Here is a 17,377-nt window from a genome sequence, read left to right on the forward strand (position 1 = left end):
GGTTCTGACTTGATGGCACCTGACAACAACTTCAAGTTTGTCATGAGCATAGGTGGCCCCTCTCTGCCCTATTTTAGATTTTTCTGGCCTTCTACTCCTAACCCTATAAATTTTTTGAGATGAAGACAACAGTGTAATTGATTAGAAAACAGTGTTAGAAATAAACACTTGACTTGGTTTTTTAAAATTGTGAATTAAGTTAAGGTTTATAGACAAGATCATCGGTTTTACATTCAACAAATAATATGCTCTGTTTTATCTCAATGATTTCTATCTCTTCCATGTAACAACAGTTGTCCCGCTTCCTCCCTGTGGTTATCCATGTACAAATATTCTCTTTCAAACTCTTATATATTTGTATGATAGATGAATATATATCTATATCTATCTATCTTTCTATATATATCCCACACTTCCTCCCATACCCATTCAGATTTTGTCTCTGACCATGTATGTACACACTGAATACTGTTGTTCCAAAGTTGTATATATATCAAGCACAATTCTAGGAGATACAGAGTGATAAAAGCATGTCAAATGGTAACAAAAAGTATGAAAATTTCAGGGCAAATGGAAAGCTTCCCAGAAGGACTGATATTTTAGCTGAGACACAAATGAAGACTAGTGGTTAATGGATGAATATCTTCGAAGATGAGGAGTATTCCAGGAAGAGACATTTTAAACTACAAAGGCAAGAAAGAATATGAATTTGGAGACTGAAAAAAACAAAACAAAAACAAAAAAAACTGTGCCTAGTCAAAAGTATGCTTTGAGAAGAAAGGAAGAGAGGTCACTTGATTAGATACTGAGAGGTAACATCATTAAAAGACTTAAAGTCATAACTAAGGTTTTGATTTTGCATTAACAGAATTCAGGAGCTATTGGCAGTTTTCAAAAGGTGTGATAAATTCAGATTTAAATTTTAGGACGTTTACTGTGATGGCAGGAAGTAAGATAGAGGAGCAAGGTACACAGTAGAAGAGAGAACCTATTTAGAAGACACTGTGGTAATCCAGGACAGAACCAAAGGTGAGGTGAATTTTGGTGGTGACAGAGTGAGAATAGAGAGATGTAGACAGACTTGTATTTGGGACACAGACTGAACTGGATGTGAGAGGGCGGGATTAGTCAAGGACAACATGTGCTTTCCAAGTTTGAACAATCTGATGGATAGGTGTCATTGCATGAGAGAACATGAGAAAAAGGTGTGATGTGAAGTAAACATTGTTGAAATCAGAGTTGCCTATGGAATAAGTGAAGGATCCCTGATGCAGTGGTTAACCAAAGAACTGGCAGTTCAAACCAACTAGTTATGCCATGGGAGGCCTATTTAACAGTCATCTTCTGTAAAGATTTACCGCCTTGGAAACTCTATGGGGCAATTCTACTCTGTCCTATGATCTGCTATGAGTTAGCATCAACGCAACAGCAGTGGGTTTGTTTGTTTTTATAGAATTAGTGGAGGCAGCTAATAGACAGCAAGCATAAGGATGGAGTTGAGAAGTGAACCAGTCATTGCGGTCCTAGAAGAGCATGAGCTCTCTCAGAGAGGCTACTTATAGTGAAAAAGTAAAGGGCTCAGCACAGATTTTAGAAATGGCACAACAGTCTTTAAATTTTAGCTACTATAAGTGCTAGGGTGCTGGTATGGCACTGTAGGATAAGTACTGGACTACTAACTGAAAGGTCAGTAGTTCATCCCCATCAGCTGCTGCTCAGAAACCCCATTCAAAATTACTAAGAGTCAGAACTGATTTAATGGCCCTTAAAAACAACATATCACAGTGGCTAAGCACTTGGCTGCTAACTTTAAGGTGAGCTGTTCAAACCCACCACTCCCTTCATGGGACAGAAAAATGAGTCATTTAGTTCCATAAAGGTTTATACTCTGTCCTACAGGGATGCTATGAATCAAACTCCACTTGAAAGCAGTGGATTAAGTGAGAGGATATATGTTGTATGAAACACTTAACCAAGTATCTAGCTCATTGTAAGAGTATAACAAATGGTAGGTATGGTTTCCAGATGGGTTTACTAGTTCAGTCTTGATAGGTGAAGATCATTAATGCGGTGTTGTTTTTTCCCCACTTTCCACTTTTATTTGAAAAGAACTTATTGAGGATACACAGAAAGTAGTTATTTAATAGATCTGCTTAATGTTGTTGCTAGGTGCTGTACAGTCAGTTCCAACTCATAGCAACCCTACGTACAACAAAACAAAGCATTACCTGGTTCAACACCATTCTTACAATCATTGCCATGCTTGAGTTCATTGCTGCAGTCACTCTATCAATACATCTTGTTGAGAGTCTTCCTCTATTTCACTGACCCCCCACTTTCAAGCATGGTGTCCTTCTTTAGGAATTGGACCCTTCTGATAACATATCCAAAGAATGTGAGTCAAAGTCTTGTCATCCTTTCTTCTAAGAAGCATCATGTCTGTATTTCTTCCAGGAAAGACTCATTTTTAATTCTGGCAGTTCATGTACATTTAAAATTCTCCAACACCACCAAAATTCAAAGGTATTAGTTCTTCTTTGGTCTTCCTTATTAATTTTCCAGTCTTCACATGTATATGAAGGGATTCAAAATATCATGGCTTGGGTCATGTGCACCTTAGTCCTCAAAGTAACATCTTTGCTCTTTAATATTTAAAGAGATTGTCTGCAGCAGATATGCCCAATGCAAAACATTATTGGATTTCTTGACTGCTGCTTCCATGGACATTGATTATGGATTCATGTAAAATGATATCCTTGACAACTGCAATCTTTTCTCCACTTATCATGATGTTATTTATTGGTCTAGTTTGTGAGGAGTTTTGTTTTCTTTATGTTGAAGTCTAATCCATACTTCAGTCTACAGTCTTTGATTTTCATGAGTATGTGTTTTGAGTTTTCTTTCAACAAGCAAGGTTGTGAAATCTGTATACTGCTGGTGTAAATGCTGCGTTCTTCTTCATATAGTGCAGCTTTTCAGATTCTCTCAGACTATAGGTTGAATAAATATGGTGAAAGTATACAACCCTTACACACCTTTTCAGATTTTAAACCATGAAGAATTCCCTTGTTCTATTTGAATGACTGCTTCTTCATCTATGTACACTTAATAATAGAAATTTAAATTTATTTCCTTAGGTAATCAGGATTTTTTTCATCCTAAAACTATGCTTTTAAAAAAAAAGTTTGTTAAGCATTCATTTACTTTTGAATTTGCAAAAATATGCCAACAGTTAGAGTTTTGATCTCAATGTTTCCTTCCCCAACTTCCCATTGCAATTTTAATCTAGTTTTCATAAGCATTTTAAAAGATGATTTCTTCAAAACACACTGCCTTTTCTTTCATGTATTTTTTAAACGTTTGATATATTGCAGCTTTTCAAGATCAAAACTTCAAAACATGATCATCTTAAATAATAATGACAGCCTCCTGTTAAATCACAAACACCTGGGAAGCATTACTGAATTTAATACACAAAAGAAAGTGTTTATTTTGCATGTTTATGCACACTTTATAGACAGGAATTTAAAAATAGCAACTGTCTTTCTAAAATGAAGGTCTTATATGTAAAATAAGAAAAATAATCTGCATAATTATTAAATCTGATCAATAAAACACTTTATGATACACGTAAGTATCAAGTTGTACAACTCATGTAATATCACTTTGTATTAGCTTTCTTATCTCTAAATCAAATTCCCCTCTTCAACCTTCTAATGTATTTTTTTTAACAATTTAAATAAAATGTTCCAAATAAAAATATAATGGAAACTTGTGTGTTTTCAACTCATACATGTAAATAGATTGGAAGTTGTTACTTGCATCCTTACAGTAAGAAAAAGCTAAACAAACTGGAAACAATTGATTTTCTTGGACATATCAAAGAAATTAGATAGAATATAAAAATATCTCATACAGAAGAAGTCTAAATAATTCATGTATATTCTCAATTTTCAAGGAGGTGGACCATAACTTCCCCTTCCTTAAGTGTGGGTTGTGCCCAGTGATTGCCTTCCTAAGAGTGTAGTATGAAAAAGGGAAAGAAAGAGTAACTTTATAGTGGAGATACCTGACAGACACCAGCATATTCAGCTGAATAAGGCCAACATCAGCAGGAATCACTTGTGCTGATAGCATACACTCTTACTATTACGTGATGGCACTTTACTTGTGTGGTTTTCTTCCCCCAAATCCATCATCCCAGTCTAATCATGAAAAGGGAAAACATCAGAATAATCCCAATTGAGTGACATTTTAGAAAGTATCTAATACTTCTCAAAACTGTCAAGATCATCAAAAACAAGGAAAGGCTGAGAAACTGTCACTGGCAAGAGGAGCCTAAGGAGATATGACTACTAAATATAACGTGGTCTCCTGAAACAGAAAAAGGACACTAGACAAAAAAGTGTTGTCAAATACATTCTGACTCATAGTTACCCTATATAAGGTTTCCGAAGACTGGTTGGTGAGTTGGAACTACCAGCTTTGGGGTTCAAACCAACCTTTTGGTCTAGTGCTTTCCTTACAGAGCTGCACTAGGACTCTTTAGGTGAAACTAAGGGTGTATTAATAAAAGATGGACTTTGGTTAGCAATAATAGATCAATATTGTTTAATAATTTTAACAACTGTACCACATTGTAGGATAAGCACTGAACTGCTAACTGCAAGATTCAGCAGATGAAATCCACCAGCCACTCCTAGGAAAGCTTACACAGGGTTGCTATGAGTTAGAGCCAACTCAATGACACTTAATAACAACAACAACAACACTCAGGGGGATTGAGGTGGATTTGTTGTATTAGCACTGGACTGCTAACCATAAGGTCTTTGGTTTGAGCCCATCAACTGCTCTACAGAAGAAAGATAAGGCTTTCTGACCTTGCTAACATTTATAGCCTCAGATACCCTGTATGGGGTCACTCTTAGCAACAGCATTCCTTTGGATGTAATCTAATTGGGGAATAAGATTTTCTTTGTTAATGCTAATGAGGGCATATCAGTGTAGGACACATGTTAAACCAATCACTTTGGAGATATAAAAGAGCAGATTAGTTACGGAAGCAAAGAAACACGAATCAAGATAGATGCCACAGCATATGAAGACTACTCAGGAAGCAAGGATCTTTCTTCCTCCAGAGCCAACAGAGAGAAAAAGCCTTCCCCTAAAAAGAGTGTCCTGAATTTGGACATTTAGCCTCCTGAACTCTGAGAAATTAAATTTGTTCCTTCCAAGTTTATTTCAATCTGGAAGTTCCACTGAAACCTATTCATCTTGGGTGATTCTGATGGCATTTAAAATAAGAAGTGGCATGGCGTCCAGCATCAGAGGAGCACGCAAGTCACCATAGTATGACACACTGACAGATGTGTGATGGTTAAAGATCATAAATACAGAGTAATTCAGTTTCTTTAGTTTTCAGTTTGGCACATGGAACCTAAAGGTTGTCATTGTCATAGAAAGCCAACCTGAAAAAGGACATATGAAAAATTATATTAAAATCATGGTTTTCCTACTCCCAGTAGCTTAAACAGGGAAAAATTAAGGACAAGCACCAGAACTCATCATGAGCAGAACCTCTGGACACATGTATGTGAACAACTCAATACCAATCAGCTTCCTCCCACTAGAATTGTTGTTGTTGTCAGGCATCATTGATTTTGTTCTGACTCATAGCAACCCTGTAGAGGGTTTCTGAGGAGCAGCTGATGAGCTTTAACCACCAACCTTGTGGTTCAAATGTCCTTGCAGTCCAGCGCATTAAATTAACCTGCAGTACCACAAATAGATATTTCTAATATCTATCTCTTGAACATCCCTTAACCAGTAGGAATATGGGAAAGACATTGTGATTCATAGTTCCACCAAATAAGAATAAGAAATATAACAACAACTGGAAAAAATTATTAATTAAGAACGTCCTCTGGCCAAGCATTGCTCTAAGAAATTTGCAGTGATTATATCATTTAATCTTTCAACATGTCTGTGAGAAAGACATTGTTGTCATTTCTTTTAGACAGCTGACTCATATCAATTCCATGCCACAGAGTAGAACTCCCTCACACGAGTTTTCTAGGACAGCACTTAATAACAACAATCTTAAAACGGATTGACACAGAAATGAAAGAAAGAATGGGCTCAAATGCAGGAATCATTGTGAGGACCGGACAGTGTTTCATTCTGTTGTACATGGGGCTGCTATCAATTGGAACTGACTCGATGGCACTAACAAACTTTATAGGAGTACATCACCAGACATTTCTCCCACAGAGCCATTCAGTGGGTTGGAATGCCAACCTTTAGGCTAGCAGTTGAGTGCTTATCCATCTCACTACCAGGGCTCTTAGTGCATGGCCTTTTCTCAATATGCTCCAGAATTTAGTACTAGAACCGATCCTACCTTCTGAGACTTCGACAAACCATGGATACTCTCACAGACTCAGTAATTTGGATATAAATTTTCTGCTTGTTTCTGAGACAGCTGATAAGCCATTTATGTAAAGACAACAATTTTCATAATTCCTGCTTTTGGCAGAAAAGTAACACATTTATGAGTGTGAATCTGCTTTGCAGTTAAGAAAGAAAAAAAATCATACTATGGAAATTTTTACAAGAATGTGTTTTCCTTTATTTTGTTAAAAATTCATTACTGTCAGAATTTGCACTCATGGGTTTCTTCTTTTTTACACTGCTCGATGAACCACTTCTTCTAAAAGGATCATTATTAAGACATGATTTTTTTTATATAAATGACTCATTCTCACTAGACTTTGCTTTGATTTTCAAGCTAGGAAATGTAGTTAAAGAGTCTGCATCTGCCTGAGAGTAAAGATGAATACCAGACTCTCTGAGGACCCTGCTGCCAATTTGGTCTGTAATAAGTTATCTGATTCTGAGTTTCACTCATTTTCCCCAACAGTTTGAGAAAAGAGTGAGGAACTGTGAAATCAACATCAGTCTTATGCCAATAATCTTTATTTCCAGGACCCAGCCCTGAAACTCTCCACCTTATTTGGGGCTACGGGTCCTAATGAAAAGATAAGTGGGGCTAAGTTTCCAGTAGTGATAGGAATGATTGACTCTGAATTTGACATCAAGAAATGTCTTGTTAAAGTACAGGGTGACCCAGAATCACAGAGCTTTGCATGGCACTTCAAAAGGTTGCTAATCCAGCCTCTGTCTCATCTCTGTTTCTGTAAAAGATTATAACTTAAATAAATAAATAAACCCTATTGGCAGTTCTACTCCATCCTATGTGGCCACTGAGTTGGAACCATCTCGACGGCAACCAACAAAAACAACTATGAATTCTTGGTTTACTTTTCTGTGTAAGGTCACATTTTTAGCTCTTAGTTGAATAAACCAAACTTCTGGTGACCACAATAAAATGCAATTAAAATTCTCACATAATCTAGTTGCTGTTTTTAAGTGTTGTTTTGTCGATTCCAACTCATAGTGACCCTGTATAGGGTTTCCAAAAAGCAACTTGTGAGTTTGCACCACCGACTTTATGGTTCAGGGTGCATCTTTAACTAAACATGTGTGTCTAGACTGAGATACAAACATGTGTGCATATGTAAAAAAAAGTGAAGAGATCATCAAATATGGAGTTGGAGAGACCTGGGCTCAAGAATCCTGATTTTGCTGTTAACATGCTATGCAATTGGAAAAAAGTATTTAACTTCCCTGGGGGGCAAATGGTTACATGCTTGAATACTAGTCAAAAGGTTAATGGTGTGACCCTACCTAGAGGAGTCTTGGAGTCCTGGTGTGGCGCTGTGGGTTAATGCACCAGACTGCAAAGCCAATTGAACTACAAGTTTGGCGGTTCAAGCTCACCAGTTGCTCCTTGGAAATGCTATATAGGGTCGCTATGGGTCGGAACCGACTCAATGGCACTTCACAACAACAACAACAACAGAAGAGTCTTGGAAGACAGGTCTTGTGATGTGCTTCCAAAAGATGACAGTCTTAAATGTCCTATGATACATTTAAGAAGTCTATTCTGCACTAGTGAATTGCCATGAGTCAGAATTGGCATGACAACAACTAACAACAGGCTACTTCACTTAAGAAAACCTGGGAATAATAACAAAAATAGCTAAAACTATTGAGTAATTACTATGTTTAATATCAGGACTAAGGGTTATTCAGGCATAATATCATTCAATTCTCAACACAGTCTTGTTAGGTGCGGTTGAGTAAGTGCTGACTCATAGTGAAAGACACTATGCAACAGAACAAAACAATGCCTGGTCCTGTGCCATCCACACAATTGTTGTTATGTTTGAGCCCACTGTTGCTACAACTGTGTCAATCCATCTTGTTAGAGGCCTTCTTCTTTTTTGATGATGCTCCACTTTTCCAAGCAGTATGTTCTTCTTCAGGAACTCATTCCTCCGGGCAATGTACCCTAAGTAATAGAGATGAAGCCTCACCATCCTCGCTTCTAAGGAACATTCTGGCTGTATTATATTCAAAACAGATTTGTTCATTTTGGAAGTCCACAGTACTTTCAATATTCGACTCCAACACCATAATTCAAATGTTTCCATTTTTCTTTAGTTTTTCTTATTCACTGTCCAACTTTCACATGCATAGGAGACACTGAAAATGCCATAACTTGGTCAGGTGCACCTTAGTCCTTAAACTGACATCTTTATTCTTTACGCTTTAAAGAGATCTTTTGAAGCAGATTTGTCTAATGCAATTTGTCATTTGATTTCTTGACTATTGGTTCCATGAGTGTTGATTGTGGATACAAGCAAAATGAAGTCTTTGATAACTTCAATCCTTTCTCCATTTATCATGATGTTATTTACTGATCCAGTTGTGAATATTTTACTTTTCTTTACATTAAGGTGTAATCCATCCTGAAGCTTATAGTCTTTTGCAGCATATTTTTCTAATGTAATATGTCCTTTTGATTTCTTGACTGCTGCTTCCATGAGCTTTTGCTGTGGATCCAAACAAAATGAAGTCTTTGACAACTTCAACCTGTTTCCCATTTATCATGATATTTATTAATTCTGATGTGAGAATTTTACATTTATTTACATTGAGGTACAATCTATACTGAAGCCTTTGATCTTCATCATTAAATATTTCAAGTCTACTTCACTTTCAGTAAGCAAGGTTTTGTCATCTGTATATCACAAGTTATAAATGAATCTTCCTCCAATCCTGACACTACATTCTACTTTTTATAATCCAGTTTCTTGGATTATTTGCTTAAAATACAGACTGAATAAGTATAATGAAAGTATACAACCCTGAAACACACCATTCCTGATTTTAAACCATTAAGTATCCCCATGTTTTGTTCAAATGACTGCATCTTCGTCTATGTACAGGTACCTCATGAGCACAAGTGTTTCGGAATACCCTTTCTTCCCAATGTTATTCATAGTTTGTTAGCATCCATACAGTCAAACGCCTTTGCATACTCAAAAGAGCATAAATAAACTTCTTTCTGGTATTTTATGCTTTCATCTAAGATTCATCTGACATCACCAATGATATCCCTTATTCCACAGCCTTTTCTGAATTTGGCTTGAATTTCTGGCAGTACCCTATTTATATATTGCTGCAACCATTTTGAAACCATCTTCATCAAAATGTTACTTCCATGTTATATTGATGATACCACTGAATGATTTTCATATGTCATTGGATTGCCTTTCTTTGGAATTGGTACAAATATGGATCTCTTTCAATCAGTTGGCCAGGTAGCTGTCTTCCAAATTTCTTATCATAGATGAGTGAAAGCCTCCAGAGTTGCATCAGTTTGTTGAAAGGTTTCAATTTGTACTCCATCAATTCCTAGAGTCTTGCTTTTTACCAGTGTCTTTAGCACAGTTTGTACTTCCTCCTTCAGTATCATTGTTCTTGATCATATGCTACCTCTTGAAATCATCGAACATCAATCAAATTGTTTTTGGTACAGACAATCTTACAAGAATAATAATATTATTATTCCCTGTTTACAGATTAGCAAATAAGGAAGTTGAGTAACTCAACACTCATAGTCATAAAGCAACCAAAAAAACAGAACCAGAATGCTGAGATACTTCTGACCTAAAAGCTTATATTGATATTACTATGTTATTGACTATTTTGAAGACTCTTTGTGATGATTAAAGATAATGTATACAAGGTATCTAAAATAGTGCCTATTCCCAAAATTATAAACTCAAGCTAAAACTGTTAATTAATAAATAGCTGATGAAAAACAACACTGTTTAGACTTACCAAATGGTATATATGCTTGTGTTTCAGCTTTAGTTTTCAATGTCAAATTGTTGTTCAAAGACAAATTGATTCACAAATATTTATTGAGCACCTATGATGTGACAAACATTTAGCACACCATGGTTGGTGGTTCAAACCCATCAGTCCTTCTTCAGAAATCCTATACAAGGTTGCTATGAGTTAAAACTGACTCAACAGCATTTAACAACAGTGGACTGGCGGTGTGAAAAACAGGTACCAACTTTTTCATCAACAATTTACAATGTAGAGGTTGCTGGACTGAATTAAAAGTCATGGCAGAAATACCCACCTCTAAATGGTATCTGCCTTTAAACTGGGAATAAAACAACCACCATACAGACTACATATTTGCTGATCAAGAAATGCAGTGAATCTATAAATGGAATGAATGCCACTGAACTGTACCTGTAAAAACTGTTGAAAACTATATCATGATGTTTTAAAATAGCAATGGATCTTAGCAAGTACAAACCAACAAGAGAGATCTGATGGTGTTATTCAATGCAAAGAGCCTTTAAAAAAAAAAATTGCCTTTTTCTAAGGTTTAAATGAATCTTTTAGTAAGCTTTACAAATACCCACATAACATTTCCATTTTCATTCAAATTGTATATAAGTAAGCTTTCTCCAATGTTTTGCATTTCCAAATTTAATTCTGGTCTTTTTAGACCAAAATCCTTGTTTCTATCCAAAGCAATCCTATTTTGAGGCCTATCTTAATGTTTAGGATCCTAGCCTATGATTTAAAAACAACCAGAAAAAAAAAAAAATCTCTCTTAAGACACCATTATTACAGCTAATCGCTAATCATGTTTTGTTTTTGGTTATTCTTCCATTTCTCCCGTAGCTTCTCTTCCATGTCAGATAGATTCCAAAAGCTAAATCTGTACTCTGGCAAGATAACAATCCTAGTGCTTATCACTTCTCATTCCTTTTATTATTCCATCACCAATTATACTGTCCACAAGGGAGTCCATTACATGAGAGTCTGCTACCAAGAGATCAACTGCATGGAACAGCTGTTTATTTGCAAACACCGACTGAGATGAACATTTCATCCAGAAAGATGGCTAATTTTTGTAGCAGTATCTTCTCATTTGGGAGTACAGTGGTGAGAACCCACCAAGCACTCCACAGGGGAAAGATGAGGGTTGCTACGAGTCAGAACTGACTCAAGGACACTTAACAACAACAACAACAACAACAACAACAACTTCCCATTTACATTAGATCACCCACCATCCTTTTCCCCTTTTTTCAATTCTGCATGCATGATAAATAACCTTATTTTTTATCCATGGAACGCCACTGGAATAGAACTGACAGGAATGTCAACAATTATCTCAGACAAGCAAGACAGCTCATGCATTCAGGAGCATGACGGATAATCATTAACAACAGCAAAATCAGCATGCATTAAGTTCTTACTGTTTGTCAGGCACTGCACTAGTGCCTTTACACACATTATATCATTTATTATTCATAATAATAATGCTGTGATATAGGTGAATGTCAATATTTCCATTTTATAGATGAGAACTCTGATGGCACATAGTTTAAGTTACTTATACCCCACACCACAAAGCTACTAGGTGGCATAACTGTGATTTAAACCCAGGCCTGCCTGACTCCACCCTCCCTCCACTTTACAATGAGAATAACGGAAAAAGGGGAAGGAGGGATGAAAAGCAGGGAGAAGAAGAGAAGGATAATGCAGTGCATCCTCCATCATTTTTAATTGATTAAATGAACACCCAGTGAGCATCTGGTACTCACCAGGCATGTGCTCATAAGGCAAATGATTTTTCTTAGAGAGGCACATAGGGCTTAACCAAACGCACTGCCATCGAATTGATTCTGACTCACAGGGACCCTATATATTAAGTTTCCAAGGCTATAAATCTTTAAAGCAGCAGAATTCCTCATCGTTCTCCTACAGTGTGACTGGTGGGTTTGAACTAGTGACCCTGCGGGGTGCAGTCCAGTGTTTGCCCTACAACGCTGCCAGGGGCCAGAGAAGAATCTCCAGTAAACAACTGCTGTCCTCCAGCATGAGGGCTCCACCACAAGAGCAGAGGGGTAACAGAACCCTGCCAGGGTAACTGAGGAAGGCTTCTGAGCTGAGGGGCCTCATAACACGAATCTAACAATATCTGAGACTTTTCTAATCAACTATGGTGACAAGGTTATACCAAGCAAAGGTAAAAGCAAAGATAACATAGCAGAGGTATGGGAGGTGACAGATGCTGAGGAAATTCAAAGTGGTCCACAGGCTGCAGAGGAGGATGCATGGTGAAGATTGTGGGAGATAAGAATTCAAGAGATGGCAGCTTTGATAGCACTTTGTTGTTGTCAGGTGCCATCGAGTCGGAATAGACTCATAGCGACCCCATGCACAGCAGAACGAAACAATGTCCGATTCTGGGCCAACCTCACTACCGCTGCCACACTTGACACCATCAATGATGCCACCTGGCTGATACATCTCGTTGAGGGTCTTCCTCTTTTTCTCTGACCCTCCACCTTATCCGGCATGACATCCTTCTCCAGTGACTGTTCTCTCTGGACAATGTATCCAAAGTATGAGAGATGAAGCCTAGCCATCTTGGCCTCCAAGGAACACTCTGGCTGCTCTTCTTCCAAAACAGATCTATTGGTTCTTTTGGCAGTCCAAGGCACTTTCAGTATTCTCCTCCAACACCACAACTCAAAGGCATCAATTCTTCTACCATCTTCCTTATTCACTGTCCAGCTTTCGCATCCATATGAGGTTACTGAAAATACCATAGCTTGGGTCAGGTGCACCTTAGTCCTCAAGCTGACATCTCTGCTCTTCAGTATTTTAAAAAGTTCCTGTGCAGCAGATTTGCCCAATGCAATACGTCGTCTGATCTCTTGACTGCTGCTTCCGTGAGTGTTGATAGTTGATCCTTGATAGCACTTTAGGAGAGGACATTAAGACCTAGCATCAGGAAAAGGAGTAACAAGGAAATATGGGATAGAGCTGGACCATATGAGGCTGCCAGAGCATAATATGAGGTTATCAGAGCAAAACATATGAGTCCTGGTATAGTGCTATATAATAAGCAGTGGACCACAAGGTTGGTGGTTGAAACTCACCAGTTGCTCTTCAAAAACCCTATAAAAAGTTGCTATGAGTAGGAACCGACTCAATGACAGTAACAACAGCAACAGCAACCTTTAGTGTAGCATACAAGAGCTTTAACTACTGTACCCCCAAGGCTACTTTATAGTCCACAGTTGTGTTTTAAAAGCACCTGACAAGACAATTCATAAGACTTACTGACTTATGATAACCTCATTGTTGTTTAAAGTGCCATCAAGTTGATTTCAATTGATAGCAACCCTGTGTAGAGTTTCCAAAGAGCAGCTGATGGACTCAAACTTCTGACCTCGTGGTTCACAATCCACTGCATATTCTACAGATCCACTGCCTTCATTGTAGGATAAGCTCTCAACTTCAAATTCACTTTGAACCTCAAGGTCAGCAGTTCAAACTCACCACCCTCCTTGGAAACCCTATCACTATGAAGCACAACCAACTTGAAGACACTTAAAACAACAAAATTGGAACCTTGGATTCCAAGGAAATGAAAGACCTTGGGCAGAGAGTGAAATAAAATATTTCTGAGCTGGAGATGAGGTTGAAATGACAGGCAGGCGAAATGGACACAGATGGGCTATTCAGTAGTGCATAAATTGTCACTGGGGGCTAGGTATCAGCTATAAGGGTACAAGGTGGAGACTAGGAGACAGGATGATAGAATTACTACTTTACCTTGAAAATGAATCAAATGCTTCTAGTGAATAGAGAAGCCTCTTGAACTGATAATATATAAATCACCACAACATACTTTGAGGAAACATTTTGATGGACATGCACAGTTATATATCATCAAGATTTGAGACACTATTTTATCATTCCTTGGGGTATTATTTTTTCTGTGCAGAAAGATGAGAAGTGTTCATCTAACTTTTCTAGATCTGCTGCTAAATACGTAACTAGACTACAACGCCTGTCTTTAAACTGTCAGATCTGGACTCTGTCTCTCATCTCTCTCTACAGATAAGAAATGGGATTTTCAGAAAGTGAGAGGACCCTACGTATCCTGGATTTGTCAAAAACTCTTGCCAAGAATATAACTCTATTACAGCATTTATACTAAAGAAGCATCATAAATTTAATAAGCTCTGATTTGGTATTCGATGAAATAAAATTTCTAGTGGAATAAAAGAAGTCAGAAGATACTGCTTATGATTAGACTTCATGCAGGTGTCATTGAAACTTTAGTTTCTTTGACTCAGCAATTTCTTCTTTCTGATTTGCCATCTCCCACTTTCTGCATTATCACTCTCATTTTGAAAAGGAGCCACTGGGTAAAGATAAGTCTGGCAATGCATGCTTTTAGGTAACCTTCTTCCAGTGCAGAAGCAGCCCCATAGCAGTTAAAAAGGTCAGTGTGGAAAGGCTAGACTTTAGTTTTCACACAGACCTGGGTTCAAGTCCCAGCTATGAATATTAATAGCTCTATGTGTCAAATCCTTGAGCCCATTGCCTTCCATATATCCTTTGTAAAGTGGTCTAAAAGTTAAGAGATTAATAAGTAGAAAACTATATTTTTGGTCTTACCATTTTTATCTGCTCTCCTTAGTATCTAGAATGGAAAAAAAGAAGAAGAAAAAAAGTATCACCATTTTTTTAAGTATTGCAGTGAATGTTATACTTACACATAATTCAGTCATCATTAAATAAAACCATTTCCCATTTTAAATAAAGGTTCCTCAAATGAGATTTCTAATTGTAGTAGACAAAACTTCCAACAATCCAAATTTCTATCAACAGTTCAAAGTACAAACAAATTATGTTATATTAATATATTGGAACACTACTGAGCTATAAAAAGGAATAAACTATTGGTACATGCAACAAGACAGAGGGATCTTAAAATAATTACACTGTGTAAAATATGTAGCCAAAAAATGTACCTACTGTACAATTTCATTTTTATAAAATTCTAGAAGATGCAAACTAATCTACAGTGACAGAAAAAAAGATTGAGGGTAGATTAGGAACATGATCAAGATGCATTGATAATTACCAGTGATTGGAATGTGAAGGTTGGAAACATAGAGGAATGATCAGCAGTTGGAAAATATGGGCCTGATGGTAGAAAACATGCTAGAGATGGCAGAATATAATTTTGCAAGACTGATGACTTATTCATTGCAAATACCCTTTGAAAGTAATATAAAAGTATGTTTCTCCTCAGAAACCCTATACTGGACTGTTGTGAGCTAGAATCAACTCAACAGCACTAAATAACAAACAATAAATATGGACAAAGTATTGAATGATGCAGAAAACATCAAAAGAAATGGAAGGAATACAAAGAGTCACTGTACTAGAAACAAATGGTTGATGTTCAACCATTTCAAGAGATAGCAGATGATCAAGAACCAATGATATTGAAAGAAGTCCATGCTACACTGAAGGCATTAGCTAAAAACAAGTCTCCAGGAACTGACAGAATACATACTGAAATCTTTCAATAAACTGATAAAACACTGGAGGTGCTCACTTATCTACATCCAGAAATGTGGAAGACACCTACCTGGCAAACTGACTGGAAGAGATACATATTTGTGTCCATTCCAAAGAGAGGTGACCCAATGAAATATGGAAGTTATCAAGCAGTATCATTAATATCACATGCAATTAAAATTTGCTGAAAAAAATGGTTGTAACAGTACATGGATAGGGTACTGACAAAAATTCAAGTTGGCTTCAGAAGAGAATATATAACTAGGGATATCATCACTGGCTTCAGATGGATGCTGGCTGAAAGCAAAGAATATAACAGAAAAATATTTGCTTATGCTTTATTGGGTAGGCTTTAGACTGTGTGGATCATGACACACCATGGATAACATTGTGAAGAGTGGGTATTCCATAACACTTAATTGTGCTCATGAAGTACCTGTACATAGACCAAGAGACGATTGTTAGAAAAGAGCAAGGGGATACTGGATGTTTTAAAATCAGGAAAGGTGTGCAGCAGGGTTGTATCCATTAACCATACTTGTTCAATCTGTATGGATTATATTAGAAAGAACATGGCACTAGGATTCAAAGAAGACTCATTGGCAACCTTGCTTGCTAGAAGTGAAGAACATTTAAAATGTTTACCAATGGGAGAACAAACAAGATGGCAGATCGGGTGGAAGTGCAGTAAGGAGTTCCATCAACAACAACACGGAATACCCAACCGAGCAGGCTCAGGGGATGGTCCCAGAACTCTGAACCACATATAAAGGAATATTTAGAAGGTTGGAAGGCTTACAGCTAGGGAAATTTGTGGCAGAAGCAGGAAATCCATTGCTTTCTAGTTCAGGATGCTCGATGCTCTGGGAGCCACCATCTTGAGTGAAACTGTGTGGGGGAAGGATCAGAGCGGCCATGGACCCCTGGCAGAGCTGCGGAGATAAGGGTATGGACGTTCTTTTCTTTTGGTATCTGTTCACTGGTCCCTTGCTGTCTGTGCACCTCCATTTTGGTGACTGTGGGGGTGCCTGAGCTGGTGGACACCTCAGCTCCACCCGCGGAGGGTTCTACTAAGCATGCCCCACAGATCTCCCTGAAATTTAAAGAAACAGTTTCCAATTAAAACCAAATGGCCACGGCTGGCCCCAAACTGTTTATAACTAGAAAAAAGGCCTGAATGGGGATTGTGGAGCAGGACAAGCAGACAAAAAAGGAAACAGGCCAAAAATTAAATCCTAAATTACATCAAAACGACCAACAGTGGCATCTTAAAATTTCTCAAGAAGAGTGAAAAGGGAAGCCAATTTCCTGATCCCATCTACCTGGAGGCAATCAGAAAGCATAAAATACCAAAATACATACCTATCTAAGTATTAAGGCCATAGATAACCCCTGAAGATGCCAAAAAAAACAGAAGCAGATGACCATATCTGCACATGTCCAGAAACTAGATAAAGTGACTGAGGCAAATGAGCTGGAAGTAGACCTACACTCCATACTGGAAGATGGGCAGGCTTTGGAAATGCCTGAGAAGGAATTCAGA

At 37.5% G+C, this 17,377-nt stretch overlaps 1 protein-coding gene across 1 annotated transcript in view; it reads right to left on the reverse strand.

Moving 5' to 3' along the window:
* Positions 1-17,377, reverse strand: part of NECAB1 (N-terminal EF-hand calcium binding protein 1) — a 242,816-nt gene that overhangs the window by 209,509 nt on the left and 15,930 nt on the right. Inside the window, exon 2 of the mRNA XM_006859227.1 lies at positions 14,923-14,947. Within this exon, the coding sequence (XP_006859289.1) occupies positions 14,923-14,947 (25 nt within the window). The remainder of the gene's footprint in view (positions 1-14,922; positions 14,948-17,377) is intronic.

The sequence above is a fragment of the Chrysochloris asiatica genome, unplaced genomic scaffold, assembly GCF_000296735.1.
Source record: "Chrysochloris asiatica unplaced genomic scaffold, ChrAsi1.0 scaffold00031, whole genome shotgun sequence".
Taxonomy (NCBI): Eukaryota; Metazoa; Chordata; class Mammalia; order Afrosoricida; family Chrysochloridae; genus Chrysochloris; species Chrysochloris asiatica.